Source organism: Varroa jacobsoni, unplaced genomic scaffold (genome assembly GCF_002532875.2).
Source record: "Varroa jacobsoni isolate VJ856 unplaced genomic scaffold, vjacob_1.0 scaffold_16, whole genome shotgun sequence".
In the NCBI taxonomy this organism is placed as follows: domain Eukaryota; kingdom Metazoa; phylum Arthropoda; class Arachnida; order Mesostigmata; family Varroidae; genus Varroa; species Varroa jacobsoni.
In genome coordinates, this window is record NW_019212918.1 from 138499 (window position 1) to 159465 (window position 20967).

At 42.2% G+C, this 20967-nt stretch overlaps 1 protein-coding gene across 1 annotated transcript; it reads right to left on the reverse strand.

The window, feature by feature from the left end:
- Nucleotides 1-39: 39 nt before the first annotated feature.
- On the reverse strand, nt 40-20294 carry LOC111269403 (uncharacterized). The gene is made up of 12 exons (XM_022849021.2): nt 17976-20294; nt 6223-6387; nt 5748-5949; nt 5062-5342; nt 3479-3542; nt 3042-3164; nt 2799-2877; nt 2444-2601; nt 1256-1364; nt 856-960; nt 317-441; nt 40-231 (listed from the first exon to the last, which is right to left on the reverse strand). Exons 2-12 carry the CDS (start codon nt 6264-6266, stop codon nt 40-42), a joined length of 1482 nt encoding a protein of 493 aa, XP_022704756.2. The 5' UTR covers nt 6267-6387; nt 17976-20294.
- Between the last annotated feature and the right edge of the window lie 673 nt (nt 20295-20967).

A 20967-nucleotide genomic window follows, 5' to 3' on the forward strand; every position in this document is an offset into this window, starting at 1 on the left:
ATAAGCAACGCTACAATATAAGCTTAATGATTTCAATATTCATAACGGTATTGAACTGAGAACTTGCCTCTGAGAAAAAAGTTTGCAGAACTCTGCTTCTCCAGTTGTCATCTCTTCTTGGCGTAATAACACCTCCTTCAGTCGAGATTGTTCGCACAGTTCGAGATATAACGAATCTGGTACTCCTCGTGCAGGAGAGCTGGCCTCAACTTCTAGATCTTCGTCGCGGACCTATAATGGTAGTTATGCATATGAAATTACGATTACTGGACACCGGCAAAGCAAAACCTGCCGGTACAAAAGACCATCTACTTACCCCTTTGATGAGTTCTTCGAGAGCTTCTCGTACGATTTTCGCAAGCTCGCTATAGTAGCCAGGATTATTCTTACTTGTTCGAATAATCAGCTTTTGGGCAGAAGTCAAATTGTCCTCCAGCAAGCCTAAAACATGCAAAAACAACAATAACTTTATCCCTCACCTACAGGTCAAATCAGAATTGCTACGTACTAAATTTGAAACCACTCGTGCTTTTCTACGCCGTTACACTAGGCGACGCAAACGTTCGTTAAAGGTCCTTAACACATTCATACTTAAATCTCATAATATAACTATTAACATAACATGTAAATTATTTCTAGCCAATAGATTCTAGTCGTATGCCCTATGTGCACTAATTTCTTACCTCCAGCGGTACAAGTTAGTACGCTCCTAGGGAGTATGTATAGGTAGGTGTATATGTATATATGCACAACAATGATCGAGTACGAAGAGTGTTGAATAATGATGTTTTTTATGACGATGATTACTACATACTATGATTTTACCCAATGGAACCGCGCTAAATAATTACAAACCTCTCAGGTGGTTGTACCGCTTAGCCTGCCATCCATCCGTATCGTTTTCAGCCGACGCACCGTTCGAATCAGAGCTCTTTTGTCGCTCCTGACTACAAGCTCCATCTGCGAAAGAGTTCGATAAATAAGATGATCTAAAACTAAAAACACAGTACGGTTGTGTTCCTCATTTACATTTGCCCCACGATGGCTTTTCTTTAAGTCCAAATAAAATAAGAATCCATAACTATCTGTAAGCACAGTGATATATATAGCCAGAGAAAGTTACACAGTCGCGCTATGTCCAACTTAAAAGACACAGATTGGTAACAACTGGAATACCTAACACAACTAGTTTTTTCTACTTAGGTGAAAAAAACACATCCTATAAATTGTAAATTCTATATAGATGTGCACAAACCTGTTGTTTGAGAAACCCCATAGATTCTTCGCTCTAACCAAATCGCATGTTTACCTCTAAGACTATCCATGTCCTCGCCAGCCGTACTCAAATCGGATGGAGTAAATACCTTCAATATACGCAGAAGCGCGATTTCAAAATGAGAGTCACTCATTACAGATGGTTAAAACCATCGTTCAAATGAATCAAAATGACCTCGAACAGATAATGGATCAAGACTAGCGTTAAATTGGAAGCTCCTTGCATTGACAAGATGCTATATAACAAATCGAGTTTTTTTTATTTTATCACACCTTTAATTCTATAGAAGCATGTTTTTCGGATGTACCTCGACATTGCTGTCTTCTTCTACTGAGTACATTTTAATATTGATATAAAAACGTTCTTTTGGCTAAGGTCCAATGATTTGTAGCTTAAAGTTTGCTCTGGTAACCCGCTCGTCACTTCAGGAGGCAACTGACGCGATGTCCGCTTAACGTTACGCTAATAATTTAAAGAAGTGTACGGCTGTATGCTTTCACAAACAATCTAGTAGATATACTTTAAATGATGTGACAACGCCTGCAGTGAGCTCGGTAAATACCACGAAGTTAAAATACACTAGGGATTTACTTTGATCTTTATATGAACCAAATAAATAGATTAGCGTGATGTATTGTTGGTCTTACTGTCAGACGCACAGATCAACCTCTATAAAAGCTTCATTCTATGCTGTTCCGATGCTTGGGATATATATATTTAAAAAAAAAAAAAACAAAAAATATTAACGCTATGATAAGCGCAAAATTGATTTATTGAACATGTTTAATATATGCTAAATTTAACATGTTCAATAGGCCACAACGATCCTGTGTAACTGAGGGACGAAGTAATACGCTGTCATGGAGAGTTGTCTGCCGATTTTAAATGCGTACAAATAATGCAATGGTACGCTAATTATCACACCGTACTATTGTTAATACTATCATTGTTTATAATGTTGAAATATCTGAAACATGTTTAGCGGAACAAAAATAACTTAATGGCTTTCTAGATTCAGGGTTCGCATCCATAAAAAAAAACGTATGGATATCTTCTCTGTATATATGCAAGCAAAAAAAACTAAAAGAGAATAATTGGATGCGATTGTTTTCAGTCTTGAATTATTAGATTCGAAGATGATTCATAAGTTAAGTGACAAATACTTACGGTGGCCTTCAGTTCGCTCTCGATAAGAGAGACGAGGTACTTGTCTTTCATAGCAGGGCTCAATCCGGCCAAAAAGGCCTCCACCAGTTGTGTATGGAGCTCATTCGTGATATCATCGACACGAGGCTCAAACAATCGTGCCATTGTTTTTTCACTTCCTGTACAATATGCAAACACGAAATCGCATTCAACAAAACTTTAGCCAGACCTCACTGCCCGATTTGAAAAATTCCCTATTAAAAGTATTCAAAATGGAGAATAGCAACGTATCGACTGATTTCTACTAAATAGTGATCGAAATTATTAGACTCCATTATGCTTCTATGCCACGAGCGCTGATATACTAGTAAAATACCTTCAGAGCTAATTTTGTAGAACCTTTGTACAACCGGGGCGTGTTCAGGACAGTTAGCCAACAGGGCATTAAACACGTCCTGAAAATAGATCCCAAAACATATTATAGATTAGGGCAGTAAATCATCTGAAACGTTAAACTCTTATAAAATGCTTATACAATGTCTTCCAGAGACGATATCATTACAGAATGAGAACGTATGGAATTTTTTTCAACGATAACCTTATCTCGAAAGAGACTCACCTCTGGAAGTTCAGGCGGTAAAGTATACTGGAGTCGATGTGCTCTCTCATCCAAAAGAACTAGCGCTACAAGCTTTCCCTGATTTTTAAGCCGATTGATTGTCATCCGGGATAAAGCTTCCACCTATATAATATGTACACAGATCGGATTATTGTTACAGTACGCGAAGAAGCCACACTGTCTACGCTGTGTCTATCCCTTACTTCACAAGCCACCCACCACACAGCCCTTATAATCACTTTGACTAAAAAACTATGTCCGTTTACAAATTAAATTTTTACTTTTATTACTTAATAGTATGATTCAACAACTATAACCACCTAAATATATAATAATATCTCCTAGTAATGCTTACAACTTTGTGTCACCCTTGCTTATTTATTTGAGTTAGGTACATCTTATAGGGGGAGATATTTCATCGCAAAAAAACTTTGTACCTTAGCATGCGGGATTTTCCGGTAGTTGAGTGCCCAACAGAGGTCAACGAAGTTGAGTGCATACCTGTAACAAGTTCTATCGAATTTTATCTAATTCGTTCGTGAAATGGAAATGGTAACATCTAAAAATGAATATAGAAGTACTGCTCATGACCTTATATACTGAATGATCGAAGAAGTATTGACGGTTTCACATTCAAATTAACGTAATTTTTTTTTATATTTGATGATTTTATATTTTTATAAATGAATATTACCGAAGTAAATATGCACCATTCTGACTTTCCGTCGTTTTTTCGTGGTATCATAGCTTCATCATTGTCGGACTTACGCGCTTCCTGACCGAGAAATTGTAACAAGTGATTTTTGCGTCCCTTCATTGAAGCTAAACACACACCATTAAGAGAGGCCTGCAGAAACTGAAATAGATAGTCTCATGGTGCAAAACCAAGCTATATGGCAGATGTCTTAAAATTTTTAGCCAAGGTCCTCTCAATTTTTGTCGGATAGTTAAAGATTCTCTGATCTGGAATTGCTATACAAACCCTACTGTTTACTAGTTTCGGTCTGTTTTCTTCAGTAGTTTGATGCATCTTTGTTAATTGTTGATGGTAGCAGTCTAAATCGATAATTTTTCCGGTGTAATTGCTTTATTCTGGTGCCAATAAGCACGTAGTACCACCTGTTTCGGCGTCCGTCCGGGATTTTGTCACAAATTAGGAAGCTTGTCCTTGCTTTGACTATGATATTGTCGTTTGTGATCCACCTTTGATGGGCCGTAGTCAATCGCTTTAGAAATCGCTAGATTTCGCTGTGTTTCTGTAGATGTTCGCAGATGAAAGTAAAATTTCTCTGCATCAAACCATATGGTAACCAAACATCGAGCATCATTTCGAATCTACCGTTCTTTAAATGGCTTGGAACTGGTCGGCATGGGACGCTTAGTCTTCTATGGCTACTCACATGTTGATCTGGCTAGACGCCCCGATAAATTGTTTGTCGATCGATTAGTACGGTGAGCATCTTTCCCATCGGAATTTCTAAAAAAAAAAGCTATCTTTGGGCCGTTTCCTTCGATAACGCACCTGACCATAAAGGACAAACTAGTTTCGGAGCCTAAACAGCACGTGTAGTTTTGTAGAACTTTCACTCATATTCGCGGCGCTTTGCGTCAAGTCTGACTAAAGGCATTCGAGCAATTTTTACAAGCATACCTGCTACAGTCTAATCTCAACCTCTGGATGACACCGACGCCGATCCAACAACTATTATCTAGGAAACCCGTCAATACTTTTTCGATTATGCAATATTACAACTGGTAGTTGGTGTAAGTCTGCCCGTCCAATTCGGTCGAACCCGTTTTTGATCCAGACAGACCTTTTTGCCGTTATCCGTGAACGGAGTCGATGTACGACTATTGTCAGCTGAAGGCAATGCACTCACACGTCCGTAAAAAGCGAAATGTTATATCTCATAATACCCTATTATATAGCTTTTTTTTGTTTACCGTGACGTAGCAACATTGAAACCACGGAAAAATCAGAAAAATCTACGATGTTATTACTAATGTCGAACCTACGAACCCTATCCTCTGTGCGAATTCTCGTACGTCCTCAAAGACATTTTCCATCAGGTGTTTCCTCTCCGGCAACCAATCGCTAGTAGAAATCGTGTAGATGGTAACCTGTTTCGAAATATTGGCAAAAAGCTGTTCGACGGCCGCTCCACCAACTGCACCCGCGTTCGCGCTGAATTGTTGTCCAAACTGACATGGCTTGCGACCCCTCAGTAGATGCCACACCGCCTCGGGAAAAATGCTCTGAGCTACTAGTTCGTCGTCGGTGGGACCAAACGGCGGCTGCGCCTGCGGAGCAAACACGCACCCAACGAACGTTTAAACTATCACCTGCTTCCTATGGCAACGGTGTTGTTATATGTACCCTCCCTTCCTCTCCCGCCTTAGCGTATACTTCAAGTATCCAGCTGTGGACTGACTGAGGCGCCTGTATAAACCCGGTAACACCCCAGGAGACGTTGTGCCGTGTATTGACTCCCTCTCACTCACGTGATGACATTCATCTCAAAAGCTTAGCTCAGTTAATCTAGCCATTTTCAATCCCGTCAATGCAAAATACCTGTTGATTAGAGTTAATATCAGGCTCTTTTCTACAAACTTTGCTCGTTTGTCCTTCGTACATGAATTTGTATATAAGAAATAAACCTGAAATCATCGTAATGGTAAAATGAATGACTTGAAGTTCCGCCTGACCGGAGGAGGTGCGGCTGATATGCCGTGTGGATGCTGGACTGCAGCAGAAGTTGGCTGTGACGTTCTCTGCTTGGTGTTGTTTTGGTGGCCCGGTCCAGTGCTCCCCTGGCCACCACCTCCCGTGGCCGCCACGTCGCCGTATGGAACAGACTCGGATGAGGCTCGTCGGCCTCCTGCGCCAGCAGTCTCTCCATCTCCACTCCTACGTTGTCCAATTAAACATAAACAACGAATGCATGACGTTGGTACCTACTTATGTATCATATCTACGAGACACTACAAATTCGCATAATTCTAGTTGTTAACAACCTGTTAATTAAATACATTTCTGTATCCCTCGAACTATGTAAACGAGGGCGTATTTCGAGTCATTAGGGACACATTTTGCACGAGGTGCCAAATACTTTTCCAAGTGAACTATTGCAATTGCATTAAAACATTTTTATATCATCCACGTACGACTGTGTTTACGCACCCGGAACGCTTCTTCTTCTGAGCAGATGAACAATTGGCTCCCATTATGTTGTTACTCTAAGATAGCTTGTAGATGAGCGGATGCCGCTGGGCCCTCAAATGACCTCGCCTACTAAACGAAAATTGTCAACGTAAGCCGACGCTTTCTTTATGAGTAGCTGCGAAGCTAGAAAACAAGCAACAAACACACAATGATATTGAGTGAAATCTCTAGATGGCAGTGAGAGGAATCCAAAGATGCTATACAGAGAATTTAAAACAGTCGCTCAGTTTAATTGAAATCAGGAGAAATAATCAGTGTAATGATGTGTCCATGAATACTTGAGAAGTAGCCACTCTTGTCGTTGTTAATGATTTGTGGATTACGCGGCCGGTAGCAAGATTAGTGCACGAGGAGTCTGCTTCATGCCGTTACACTGTGAGCACTTTGTTAGCCCCCCGAATAAAGGGAATTTTGTATCGTACATCGTAGAAACTAGAGTACGCCAATTTATTATTAATAATTCGTAGCATTAATAGAATTTGTAATTCTATTAATGCTACGAATTCTATTTCATGATTTTCGAGGTATCGACCCTCAGCGGACTGATCACTAAAACACTGGGGATGTTGCCATTCTGTGGCGATGATCATCCTTGAAGATATCGAATGGATTTCAGACTGTTTTCTGTAGGCGTCCGTCATCTGACTATAGCCTCCATGTAAGATGAATTGCTAAAACGACACAATCAATCGACTCTGCTGATTATCGGACCAGAGACCAACAATGAACGTGTTATGGACGGACAAAGGTTGGACGATCGAGTCGTAGAAGAATAGACACAAGCACCGTGAAATGTTTTCCGCGTATAATTACTTGATGAACTTCCAATGAATTATAGAACAGCTTGCCTATTACTGGCTGTGAGAAAATTATCATTTATGATATTTCACGGCTCATAGACGAAAAGTAAATGTTGTAACTTTTAAGCCCCTTTTGTTGATATTATGAATGCCTAATGTACAGATGATATTTTTTTTTTATATCACTTAGAATAGCCTATTTCACTCCTTTTCACTGTGCAAACATTTTATATAATAAAATATTAAAAATTAGCGATACCAGCCAGCTTCGATGGCTAGACAACGTTTTAGTAAATTAGTTTTTGAAATAATTTCGCCGGTTAACGAAATGCGTGATAATGTGCATAGCATTATTTCATGCCTTGGATCTGAATAGGGTTTTCCTGCCGTCTGATTGCGCTACGCCGTTGCTGGGTTCGGACGCAGCAGCTTGAATTAATGCAGTACTCAATGGAAAACTTCCAGCGAAGAGTCGAGAAGCGTTTGACATATGGCAAAACTCAAACGACGCGTCAAGACGTGACGAAAGCAACACATAGACACAGATAGGCATTATCGAACAAACACTAACGAATTTAAAAAAAAACAACCATAGATCCCAAGATGCGTCTGCGGAAACACTTGAATTCATTATAGTACTGGTACCGACGCTCTCTTTCTCTTTCTAAAAATATACCGCAAGCTACTAAAGAAAGATTTTTTCTCGAAACAAGTTCATTACATTCACAGCAGTATTCATCAGCATCATCGTCACTATCCTTTTAGGCTAGGTTGACAATACAGGATGCTGCTTTTCCACATTTCCTTAGCCATGATGTTGCAGTTCCTTACCAACTTAGGCTACAGTCTAACGACAAACGCTTTCCGCTACTCTTTCGTCTTCTGACACTAAGTGACGGACAAGTGGGACCTGACGTTTATGCAAGCGATGCTTAACACAAGCATTCAGCTACAAGAGGAACCATAAATATATTATAGAAAAAAACTGTCAAGTGACGTTTTTTAAAGGTGACAAATACAACTGTTAGCAACCATGCGATATTGTTCAACCGGCCGGCACGAGGCGGTAAAGAGAATTGTGCAAAAAAATCAGGTTAATCTCGCAATTCAGATTACTCTCTAAGTTGAGGGAAAGGCAAATTAATATGAATCCTCGTATAAGCCACTTAGGCACAGCGAGCTATCTTTTTCTCATATGAGTACAGAGTCAGTTTTAGATAGCGTTTTTTGAGACATTTATCGTCCAGTCTACTCCTTATTGAGTAGCATCATGGCTGGCTTTCAGCCGAAACAAGCCATTTCGTAAATGGTAGTTGCCGGCCAATCGCTTAACTACTTGCTACCGGGCTATTAACCAGTTTCTAGCGTAGTTTGGTGTTGCACACACATTTGGTATAGCTCCACGTACACTACACGAATGAAATTGTGGCCCGCTAGTTTATCGGATGCCTCCTTTAATTACTCGACTAATGGGCGCATTGTTTGCACCTTATCAGATAAAAGTTCCTTCTTATCATATACGTCAATCTAAATGACTATTTCGACGCGAAATTCACGCCTGCAGATTTCGCATTCATCTTCTCCAAAAATGGTAACAAGCTATGCGTATTTTATGTGTAACATTGTTGTTAAATTATACTATGACAAGAACACTCATAAAGGAGGGTTCTGACGGCGGGCAGAAGGCTAATAAAGAATCAGCCATCAATAACCTTGCTAATCACTTGGTAAAAGCCACGTTTTTAAATACCGTAGCCGTAAGGTGGGCCTTCCGTCGATCTGAGTCAAATCGTGAGATCTACAGATGCACGCGCTTATCGTGCTTACAAGAATTCTTTAATGGGTGCGCTAAAGGTGTCCTTTAATTTTAAATAGCATTAAATTGAACTATAAACTTTTGCACCATAACGTCGCTGTTTTGCTCTAATGGGTTTTGTTCGCGTTGTGGTGCTGCATGGTGATGATGGCCATCATGTTGTCGGCCCTATATTGCGGACCACTATCCGTTATGGTGCGAGCGGGCGGGCGCGGAGTCCCGCAGGGACAATAGTAGTGTTACTCATGAATGGCTAGCTGGACGCTCGCCCGGTCGTCAGCTAACTCTTACGGTGTAAGCGATAGCAGTATCGAGCGGCCGGACAAACAAGTTGTCAAAACACGTGCGAATATTTCAATTCACATCTTATGCATCCTAGCAACAATAGGCAGTAGGTTAGCTAGTTGCTTGGCTGGCTTATTGATATAGCGGTTGGATGATACAAGAAATAATGGCAAAGCTACTGTTGTCGCCATCATTAGCAATAGCAGCATGGGTCGTGTGTGCTGCTAGCAGTTGATGATCCTACACAGCAGGAGCAGCGGCCGTCAAAGTAGTGGTTGTGTTCGGGGAGGTTATTGTTGAGGGTGACGAATTCTTTGGCGAACTGTTCCTCCGCTGTCTTTTAGCAGTCGAATCAACGGCAGTAGCTCCCATACTAGGAAAATATCTGCTAAGGATCATGACGGCGGTGGCAACAAAAGCAGCGCTCACGCCCAGCGGTCGTACGACTGTCAGATTGCCGATTGTACGCTTGTATTATGGTAGACCAATAGGCAACTAACCCATCATTGCTAATGCGTCAGCGAGAAATGAGGTAGTTTGTGGTAAGAGCACGACGACTGTGTGACTGTGTGACGGCACGACGACTGACAGTGGCTCACGGCACCTAGACAATTATGCGCATGCACCACAACACCAGGAGGCTATCATACGCGTCCACAATCAGACCCGGAGGTAAAACATACGGTCGTAACCATAGACCAACAACTCGGTCGACAAGCGAACAGCTGAAGGCACACGAATATCAGAAAAATGACGTGGCGCCAGGGTGGGTCCGATTCGAGTCCAACCCCTTTAACCTCTCCCGCTTTCCTGGGGGCAGTCAATGGAGTCCCTGGTGGTAAGGCTATTCGGGGAAGGATTAAAGTTGTCGAAGGAAATTCAGTGACCGTAGAGCGTCTCGTAGAATAGGGAATGAGCATGAGAAAAAGGAAGAACTGAAGGAACGGTAGACGATGACGCGCGGCGCCGGGAGTACAAAACGGCAGGTTCACAAAGCGATAAACTTCTATTCTATTCTATTCCAGTCACTATGGAATAGAAAAGAGCAGACTAAAATCGCACAGAATAGTACAAGGCCAAGTGAGGCTGTAGCCATATATGGAAAACTCGAACAGCTGGAAAAAATAAATAGCCCGCTCTTTATATATGTCTTGGGGAGAAAGGAATACAGTGCTGCAGGGCTGTTGTTGCAAGAACACCTCCCATGGGCAGGGTATGTATATACTCGCCGAATTACGAACCCCTTAGCCTGCAACTATGGCAACGCCTGCTTGGTCAAGCCGAAGCGCGTTACTGGTAAATGTGGGTGTGGTGAGCGAACTGGACACTGTTTCATACCACGAAATGACGCAGACAAACGAAAAGAACATTATACTGACCAACAGAAATGGCAGTATCATTTGCTCCCCTTACTAGTTACGATTTTAGGTATCAATATGTCAATAGCTCTGGTGATCGTTTCTTTCTTTCTTTTGCCTCCCACGGTGATAGCAAAACCGGTTCATTAAAAGCTCATTTTCATATTCTGTATTTATAATAATAGATTGCTGTACTAGATTAGCATCATACAATTAAATGATCGAAGAAATAACGAAGATTTAAACTGCATTCCCAAAGTCTATTGTTGCGAATAATACTATCAGAGTGAATGAAGGAGAGGTAGACACGGATCAATTGCAGTAAGGTAGTCATTAAATAACCTTGACGGTTTACATTACCCCAGCGAAAAGTCTGATCAGGCAAAATCGCCGACAGAAATGTTCTGTTGTGACTCGTTGCAGCTGCTTACGAGTAGACGCCAAAGAATCACTGGCATTGACGAAGCGGAAAAATTACTTTAACGAATATACACTAAAGCGAATACACGTGTGTTCCTGACGGGAAAACAGTCAATAGAACTGCCAACCATAGTCGAGCTTGCCTCCTCATTCAGAGATCACCATCAGTGGGTTTTTATCACATCCACTGACTATCTATGGCCATGGCAGAAATTCGAGACTGCAGTCCACAAGCTTAAGGCCATAGGCAATATTATAAGGATGTTTGCGGTAGCACACGCATCATACTCCTCGCGTTTGCTACAGCTGGTTCGATGTAGCGTGTTCGGAAACCGCGCAGTAGGTGGGTAACTATGAGCCTGGGTGTGGAAGAAGAAACGCAGCTATGCGAACATTACTGCGGGCTTCTCGTGAAAGAAACCTATAGCATTCGCTCGCCTGTCCCTCAGCGTAGATATGCTTAGAGGACATTGATAAAGTTTTTTTTACATCCTAACGGGCACAGCGAACTGAACAGCCGAAACACAGTCCCATCAGAAACAAGGCGTGTCCTACGCAAGTGACAAATAGCATCTTCGTAACAGGGTTTAACCGAAATCAGGGCTTGCTTGGGCTGGGTTACTCAGCTAGCTTGGTTTGCAAAGCAAAGGCAATAGCAGTCTACTCTGACACATGATCTTCTTGAAGCAAACCATTTGACTTCGGTGCGTTAAGCTAACCAGTATTGGCTGTAGGTACGTAGAGCCCCTGGCGGCATTGAGAATGCTGTGTCGAGCACAGTGTAACCTTTACGCATTTCAAGCATCGCAATGCTCCAGAATATATGCAACGTGAAGCTATTCCCAGTATGACCTCGATAATGCAGATCAGCAACTTCTATTTATCGAATGGGCCAACGATACTAAAAATGAGTATCAGTGACGAGAACGAGAACGGCGGCTTGCCTAAGCCTGTGTATCCTTGGACCGCTTTTATTTATAGTTGTGATCATAAGCCAATAACCACTGCAACAAGAAAATCTGAGCGAATAGGGAGAGTTTTGTACATTTTGCTCTATAAGAATACTTGAGAATAATTTAATTATTGGATGATTCAACATAGGGATTATTTACCTTGTATTTATTATTTAGGATGTATTTACCCTGAAATCAAATATAGTGTTCGACATTTCGTCAGTTCATTCGATGCTGACCGTGTTTCCTGATGGCATCATCGAATGAGCTCGGATGTGTAACAGGCATGAAAGAAGCCTGTTATTACAACATAAATCAAGATGTAATTTAACATTAGGGTTTACAAGCACACACTGCTCTTAACCACATTGCAGTGGTGATTTGTGTGTATGCTTTGTGTTCGTCTGCGCAACAAACAACTAACATTCTAAGCTTAATTTTTGGTGCGCGAGGGACACTCGCGCTGGCATAGGCAAAAGAAGCAGACGAAGCCCACTACAAAGAACCAACCAAAGAAACAACAAAGGCAGTAATGAGACGGGCCGCCTGTTCCTGTATTACTACTTTACTAACATGTTATTCGTATATTTCGTTATGGGATGAACCCTAGCCTTCTTCTTGAGAGCCTCTGCAATAATTATATAACAACTAAGCAGAGGCGAGTGAACGAACACGGAAAATGGCTAAAGTCAAAATCACGCTAAAGAACACGCTCGCGACGTGGAAGTAATAATAGTAATAAATAAAGAAGTAAAATCATTCTATGAAGCACACGAATGAAGGTTACAAACGTATCTTTACTATGTGACATTATTACTCTTAAGATTAACAAATGATTTTCAAACACTGCATACTATGCCATTTAAGTTTATACGAATGAGATTTGTCTATGTGTTTTAAATCACACTTTTGGCATTACTAAAGCTTTATCTTTATACACTTATCAAAAACGAGGAAGGGACCACGAATATTAAACATTTCATTATCAAGTTCTGGACAGATCGTCTTATAGGTATTGCTGTAAAGCGCACGTATAAAAAGAAATCGCCATTTAACAGACTGCCCATTATCCTGATGTTGATTCCGTCTTCTTCCGACTACCACTAAACAATTTGACAGTGAATGCAAACTTCTCTGCAGCTCTTACTTGAACATGTTGACGATTACAATCTGAGTGTTCGTAGAACAGAACACGACTTTCTAAGACCGTGTGAAGCTTTTAACCGCTGAACGCAACCCAAGAAAGACGCATGCCTTCGCATGCAACCATAATTGAAATTTGCAAGAAAATGACAGACTACGTTAAATTATGCTCTTTAAAGCAAAATGTTCTTGAGACACGAACAGTTTTACCTGAGTCCGTTTACTTTTTCACCGATAAAGTACGCTGGTTCGTGCGAAGCTATCTGTCAGTGTTCTTAGATCCGTGAGTTTTAAGGGTTTCGTAATCCTAAGCCCCTAATAGTAGGTGCGAACAGTGAAGCATCGTTGTAGCTCAGCTGTGTGTCTTCTGTGTAAGACCTCAGATTACTTTTTGTGACTCTAATAGAGTTAGTTAATGAGCGGGAACCTGCAGGTTTTAAGTAGCGTTGAAGTCTTGTGCAACTGAGTTACACACCATTCTTGCAGCACATAACTTTAGCTGTAGCCTAAAACATTCTGATCGACAAAATCAAAGTTTTCGATAGCTAAATAGTACTGGAAATTATGTCAGTGTAAAATTCGACTATTACATAAAATAAAATTGGTGCAGAGGCCAGTACAATTTCTTATATCACTACAGATCTGCATTGAGATCGGTGCTGATGAGATGGTTACACATGGCTGCGTTTACGTAACATCATTTACGAAAAAAACTTTGTGCGTACACAGAAAAGCACTATGTAACGCAGGATCACACGTATGCCTATTCCTTTAACTTTGAATAATTTGCTTGAATTTTTTGTGCAGTGAGAGGACGACTGAGACAGTGGAGGTACTTCATTTGTCTACTGTATTTGAGGCTCAAAAATAATAGACATGAAGCTTATTTATAATAGATTTTTATATGTAGAAGACAATTAAACTTTCAGAGTGGCGGACAATGTGCAATGACGGCGGTACAATTGTAAGAACTTACTACTTTTAGTATTGTAATTTGACATCAAATAGGACAAGCAGCCATCGCAGTACCACATCAAATTTAACATATCAAGGACAAGCTTCTTTCAGAAGAGACAAGAGTGTCGTTAAGGCAAAACAGCGAACAAGCAAAGCCAGTGTATTCGTTGCTAAAAAGTGCTCTTTCCATCGTAAACTGGGTAAGTGGTATACCAAATTTGCTCTATCTGTAAAAGACGAATCAAAGCTCGGTGGCGCTAAAGGTACCCTTTAGTGAACTTTTCCCTTTCTTGTTTCCGTGAATCCATATCTAGATAGCAAACGTAACTTTAAAATGTCACTGTAACACGCACCGTGTAAGCTTATATTAATTCAGACTCTTTTTAAGAGGCCGACGGCGATTACACGAATGTATTCATCCGAAATCAATGGTTATTAACTGAAGATGCAAACAGACGTGCAACCACGGTGGAAAACAATGGATCGTTCTCGGGATTTGCGTGGAAAACTGATATCCAATTTTATTTAAATGTTATCCACTTTTACGAGCTGCGAATCCCCCACCATGATAATAAGGTTCTTTAATAAGCCCAGATTGACGAGGTACGGCATTGCAAATAGGTGTGGGGCCGCAGAGTAAGCAGATTTCAGTATGTTTCAGCGAAATATCTATAATCGACGTGCGGACTCGAAAATTAATCGAGGCCGTTTAAAAGTAAATTTCCGATGGTCGCTTTGCTTCGACTAAGTCGTTATCAAAGAAATTTTATGCAAGCATGTTACTGATTGTTCATGAGGATTTTGTGTATATGTTATATGTACTCAAAGTCAGACAGATGCTTTGGGGCCAATAAGATTTTGAAACCCGCTTGTTCCTCAATTCTCTTGAGTCGTCTTTGATTTTTCTCTGACAAGGTTATGCCTAACACAAAAGTCAGCCGTAGAAACATTGGCAGATCGTGGGCTTACTTACAGAACATACACCTATTCAATGTATAACATATATCAAGAGGCGATTAAAGGACAATACCTGGATTTTGTACAAACTGTTGTATAACCAAGTGTGATTGGGCATTAGTTTTATCATCCTCAACACGATATCGTCGATTCACTCTCGAGAACACATTTGCACAGTTACAATTTTAAGACCAGCTTATTAGCGGTTTGAGATGCTTTCGGCAATAATCGAGGTGAACGAAAATTACATTGAGTGAAGGAGACCACGAGGAGCGATACTTTTAGCGTAAAAGAATCGTCGAAACGTCTATGCTTATTTAGATATGGTCTTAGGAATGACTCCTATAAAAAGTGCTAATTTAGGCCCATCACCCTGTTAAACGAGATATATGATAGAAAAAAAATACGTCATGGTAGTCGTGAAATCCAAGTAGTTTTACAGGCTTTCGTCTGAAACTTGTCAAAGCCGATGAACTGGCACGACCCAATAGATGGTATACCAAAACGAACTAGAGCATTTCCACATGACAACTACTATTACAGGTAACTCGCTTCGTAGCGAATACATAATCTCACAAAACTAATTTCCAAGAGCGACATCAACTTCACATGTACCTTGCTCAGACCCGGTCCACAGCACTATAACGTATAATAAAAACTCTGCCGAGATATACCAAAAGGCGCAGTATTAAAATATTCGACTTTTTTTTTTGCCACACCCACTAGAGACACTAACAAATCACCAAAAAGCTCTGTTGTTTCGACTTGAACCACAAGCATTTGCAAGCAAAGCAGATTTGAGGTATTTCAATCGAAGATATAATTCACGTATAAGGAACACATGAGAAACTAAATCCTACTATTTGCTTCGCACGTAGAGGAGGTTTCCTGTCACAGCTATCAACAAAATCAATACGGCTTAAGATGGCAGAATGTTTCCTGTACAAAAAAGGCCGAAGTCCTGTCATTAAGTTTTACAGTTGGACATATTCATCGTTACACGACTCTGTCACACGACTCTTTAGGTTCTGTCGCAGAAATTTTCAAATGTACTCGTTCTGATGATGAGAAGTTACATCCGATTGGGATATACTAATAGACAGGTCAACTTGCAGTTCTCTTGTCTTTTGGCGTAGAATTTTTCAAAATACACCAGATGTGACTGTGGCCTATTCTAATACTTCTACCGTCATTACACGTTGCCACTGTGTCAGAATCGTAAATTACGTAGGACATCAAAACTGGAATTCTTGACTGTACTTCGACATCTTTCACAGTAGTGATTCTCTAGGCTAAAAGACGGTTCTGGCAGCATGCCTCGATCACCCACTTAAGAATAAGATCGACGAGCAGTGGCTTTCATTTATTTATCTTCGACACAATAGTTCCATCTATAGGTTATTTGAGGGGATATAATAAAATCTCGTTGATTATTTTCATCTTCAATAAGAAATGTAATCCAGAAATTAGCAAATAGCGTATCAGACACTATTCAGTTAGTTTCAATCGTTGCACTCCCTTTTCCAGTTCGCATTGACAAATAGCTGTATAACTCTAATTGTATGACTCTATACAGATAACAGCTTTGCTGCGCTCCTTATTTCCGAGGGGATAGACAGTGTATGGGCCGCGATGGAACAACAAGTGAAAAAAAAAAACAAAAGTAAAGCCTTTAATTATGACTGTAAAGGATGAACGAGTAATGCTATGTTTAGAACTTTGCACTTGCAGGTTATCTCCACGTACGAGGAAACAGAGTAGCGGTGATGGGGATCTGACAACGCAGTTCAAACTTACTAACATCAGGAAACTGGCCACGGCTTCGTGCAATAGATGATTATGTTCAGAAGTCTGCAAAAATATCTCGACTGATTCGCTTTGCTGCCAGGAAATCAAAACGGAATTCACCCCCATAACAGTAAAGTGGCTTTCTTCACTTTGATTGACAATGACTACTTGAAATCTTATCGCCTGACCAAATTAACACTTCTTAGCCATTCATAAATGGCCAAAAAAAATGTTCAAAGTACTCAGAAAGAACGTAAGCAATATTGGCTGGCTACTAAGTGAACTTGAATTTCGCAATCCAAAAAAGCTGCTCCGTCGTGATACGATATCAGCTCATCTGTTCAATTATATGAGCGGTATTTCCATCGAAGTCACGACGCCTCTTAACTTTTTCGCTTGCGCATCATTTGGAAAATCTTTGATACAACATGATATTTGCTCATTTGATTAGTGCTGTTATTGCTAAAATGCATCTTGTCGGTGCAACGGTAACATTGGCAAAAGTGCAACTAAATTTTCTAAACGTAGCATCCTATAACTAGCCGATTTCGCTGGATCCTGCCAAATAATGGCAAAGTTCGACGTATGACGAACGCGTCCCCATCGCTATGCCTTGGCGCGAACGTTGGACGTTGACTGGTCGAGTCGAATATGCCGAGAAAGCGGGCAGAAGCGAGTAACAATGAGGGGGAAGGGAGAACTGGCAAGATATTCGAATAGTTGAAGGGGCTCCGCGCGCGGAAACGAACATCTTTGCATGGGGAGAGGACGCCGACGAGGACGACGACGATGCAAACGGAGCATGACGTCGATTACCTCAAACATAAACAACAGCAGCTGCAGCATAAAAAGTTATTTCAGTAGAAAAGAGAGGGGTTATCTATAGAAGTAGAGGACGAACATTTCGCGTGTTATTTTTTGACCGGATAGGTCGAAGCAAAAAATGTGTACATATCATCTGCATCTACAGGCACTTTCGCGTTGCTTCTAGATAACCGTAACATCCCTGAAGTGATAAGAATCCGAGACACACAAATAAAAAAGGGCTAAGAGACGAATGGAGTGAGGTTCTAATACTACAGATCATACACGAACCATTCACATCACCTCACTTCAACAAATCTTTCATAGTGGTATTCGCGTGACGAATTTCTCTTACTACGCATTCCTGTCATAGCGAAATGTTCAGCAGTCAAATACGCTTTTATAATATTCACAGTCTGAAGCAGCTTACCTATTAATCTTTACTCTGCTGCGAGCTCGTTTTTGCTGCTCACGACGATGCCGTAGTAATCGGTGCTTGACGTTTTAAATCGTATTGGTTCGTACAGATGCGGCTCCGACGCCTGATTACAGTTGGTTCCGCCGCTGACCCGTGCTAGGTCAGCGCTCCTCTTCTGCCGCGAAACGCAAGACTAGCTCTGCGGCATCCTGGCCGCACGGGCGGCTCCAGCTTTCACCATAACACCGCCACACCTAACTGCTGCCTTGCATTAGCTTAGAGAGTCACCTGCGCCTAAGTCTGAACTCTTCTCATACCTCTTCTGAGCCTAGAAGATTGCTGAGTACAGTGCGCAGCAGTGTCACACTACGGTCAGCCTACTTAACTTGTATGTTCGTTCACTCATACAAGCCGTTACAATAGCTGTCGCTTTATATCAGCTGGAGGACACTGGAACGCGCACCCACAAGCTCCTCGAATATCGGTGCCAATATTGAATACTGCAGCCACAACTATCAATGCTACTACAACTCGCAATGGTCAATCACTATTACGCTATCCGTTTATGACCACGGAACAGCACACAGTGAGCAAACAGCCACATACACCCACACGCGCAGTCGCTGTTCTTTTTCGTCTACCGAATGATGTATGAAGGACTGCCAAACAAGTAGGACGTCCCGTTCACTCACGTTGGCACTATATGGCACTGGGTTCTTATTTTTGGGTTCTAGGCCGCTGTCTCGCGGTTGATTTGCACAAAGCTCCCTTCGATCAACGTAGACAGCAAACTTGACGTACGCTTGTGGGGCTGTTTCAAGTGACAGCCCAACCACAGTTGCTTGTTGCAAGAAAACGCCACCCTCTTTCCTTTGTGTCTTTTCGTCACCTCCGTTTGACTCCGACCCTGTGAACGATCTTGTATGATAGCACTCCGGAGCTCTGTGCTTAGTGTAGCCGTTCTGGGAAACCACACGCAGGGGGTACGCTAAACCATAGGTCGCACCACAGTCCCGTAAAATGGGCTAGTTCCGTCTGTCCATTATGCGCAACCAAAAGTGAACTCCACTTGAGTCAGCTCGGTCCTCGCTGCGGGTCTTGAATTGACTTCTCTTGGCTTCGTTCTCGTGCGGTCTCAGCAGCGCCCGACGTTGTCGTCGTCGTCGTTGATTGCTTCAGAAACGGACGTAGCAGCCGCCCCGCTTTTGGTCCTGAGCGCCTTGCAGGCGCTTCTCTACTGCTGGTGCTCGCTTACACGCACACCCGCTCCCACCTTTAGATATTATCACCAGTACTACCAGAATTGCTACAATAACTACTGCTCGGTACAGCGATGGTTGATGATGACGCCACACCAACGACGACAACCATCGCCGCGGCACAACACAGACCCCGACCCACCGGCCGACCCACAAATCAACTAGCCAGTTAACTAGGAGAATGCGACGGTGGTGCGCTAGCGGCTGACAAACGAAAGGGCGTGCGAGCCGATGGACGGACGGACGGACGGACGGACGGGGCTGATCACCGACAGCAGCACCGTCTGCACCACTGACGGGCCAATGCTGCTGCTACTACTACACGCAGCAGCATATCCACCTCGAGAGTCCAACAATAACCGGAAAGAGCAAGGCGAAAATGCACCTCCCCACTGCGAACACCACCAGCACAGCTAACGGCCAACTTTAACTTTAGCCCGAGCAGCCGATGGTGAGAGCGGTCGCAGACAAAAATGCAGTAGCAGACAGGCGTGGTTGGAACAACAACAACTGCGTCGACAGACGATACGTCTACGGGCGGCCTGGCCACAGGCGGCACTTTGGTAAACAACAGGTAGTCGGCTGGCGACCGGCAAGAGGCTAAATTGATCTAGCGAATGAACGAGCGAAACAATGCCCGCATCGGACACTATGTAGCAGCAACGATGCCCACTGTGTCACTGCAACGGGCGAGCGGACGGACACAGACCCCGTATGTATAGGTTCTAGACGGAAACAGTATTACGGCCTCAATCAGCAGCGAAAAATCCACAGATACTCGTAGACCAGTATAAAATAGCGCGGTGGCGTAACAGGCGGGCGGGCAAATGAACACAGTGATGGCGCACAATACCCGATGCATACACGCAGACAGATATGCACGTCCACCCGTCCATATATACGTACGTATGCACACACAAGCGAGCCACACTACTGTTCTGCACAGAGAGCGTTCTACTACTACAAGAAGCAAAAGAAAGTGGGAAGAACCGCGAGTAATAGTATGAGCTCTCGACACACCTGGCCAGTTATAGCTCCTATATCACTGGGGTTGTATTGAAACCTGTGAGGCAGTGCGCGCACGTCCGCGCGGGTGATAAGTCGTGTGTACGTCCGTCCGTCCGTTTGTCTGTCGATCGGTTTTTCCGCTGTTACTTAAAGGTGCATGGGGTGATTGGCGGTTTGTTTTTCGAGTTAGCACGCTAATGTTTGGTGCATTTAGTTCTAGTCGCTTCTACGATAGCTATTGCAGCAGCGGCCGCCTACTGCGCTAGCTCTGTAGATATATAAGACTTGAGCATATATGACAACGACCGGAGAACCATCCATGCATCGGATGTATTATGATCTGAAAGCTTCTTTTGGCAATTCGGCCGCCTTCCTAAAATCATGATCCCGAAAGGTGGTTCTAGCTGGGGTGATTTTACTGTTAACTGGTTGAGCTAGGCCAACCAGTGATCCAGCAGTTAATCGATTGTAATAGCGATTTTCAAAGCAATCAGCCTTCTTGGCAACGTCATGAGATTGTTTAATATGTTGAAAAAAAACGATGCAAGTTTTATTATGCTATGCCTAAAACCTAGGTTGAATAAACCTTGACTATTAGTCAACTCAAGTGTAGCATATAATGTAATAAGGAACTATAGTAAAAGCAATCTGCCAGTCAATAACTAAATGAATTCTGGTCGTCTGCCATTTCTAGATTCGGTTGTTTGTGCAAATGTAATTTGCCCTAGAGAGATGTG

What these genes read in the sequence shown, in the direction of transcription:
- LOC111269403 (XM_022849021.2), bottom strand. Translation starts at nt 6,266, where the DNA reads ATGGGAGCCAATTGTTCATCTGCTCAGAAGAAGAAGCGTTCCGG. An exon ending in GAATTCGCACAGAGGATAGG is followed by an intron (nt 3,543 to 5,061) that starts GTTCGTAGGTTC and finishes AACTTGTTACAG; the next exon opens with GTATGCACTCAACTTCGTTG. An exon ending in AGAGCGAACTGAAGGCCACC is followed by an intron (nt 1,365 to 2,443) that starts GTAAGTATTTGT and finishes CGTATATTGAAG; the next exon opens with GTATTTACTCCATCCGATTT.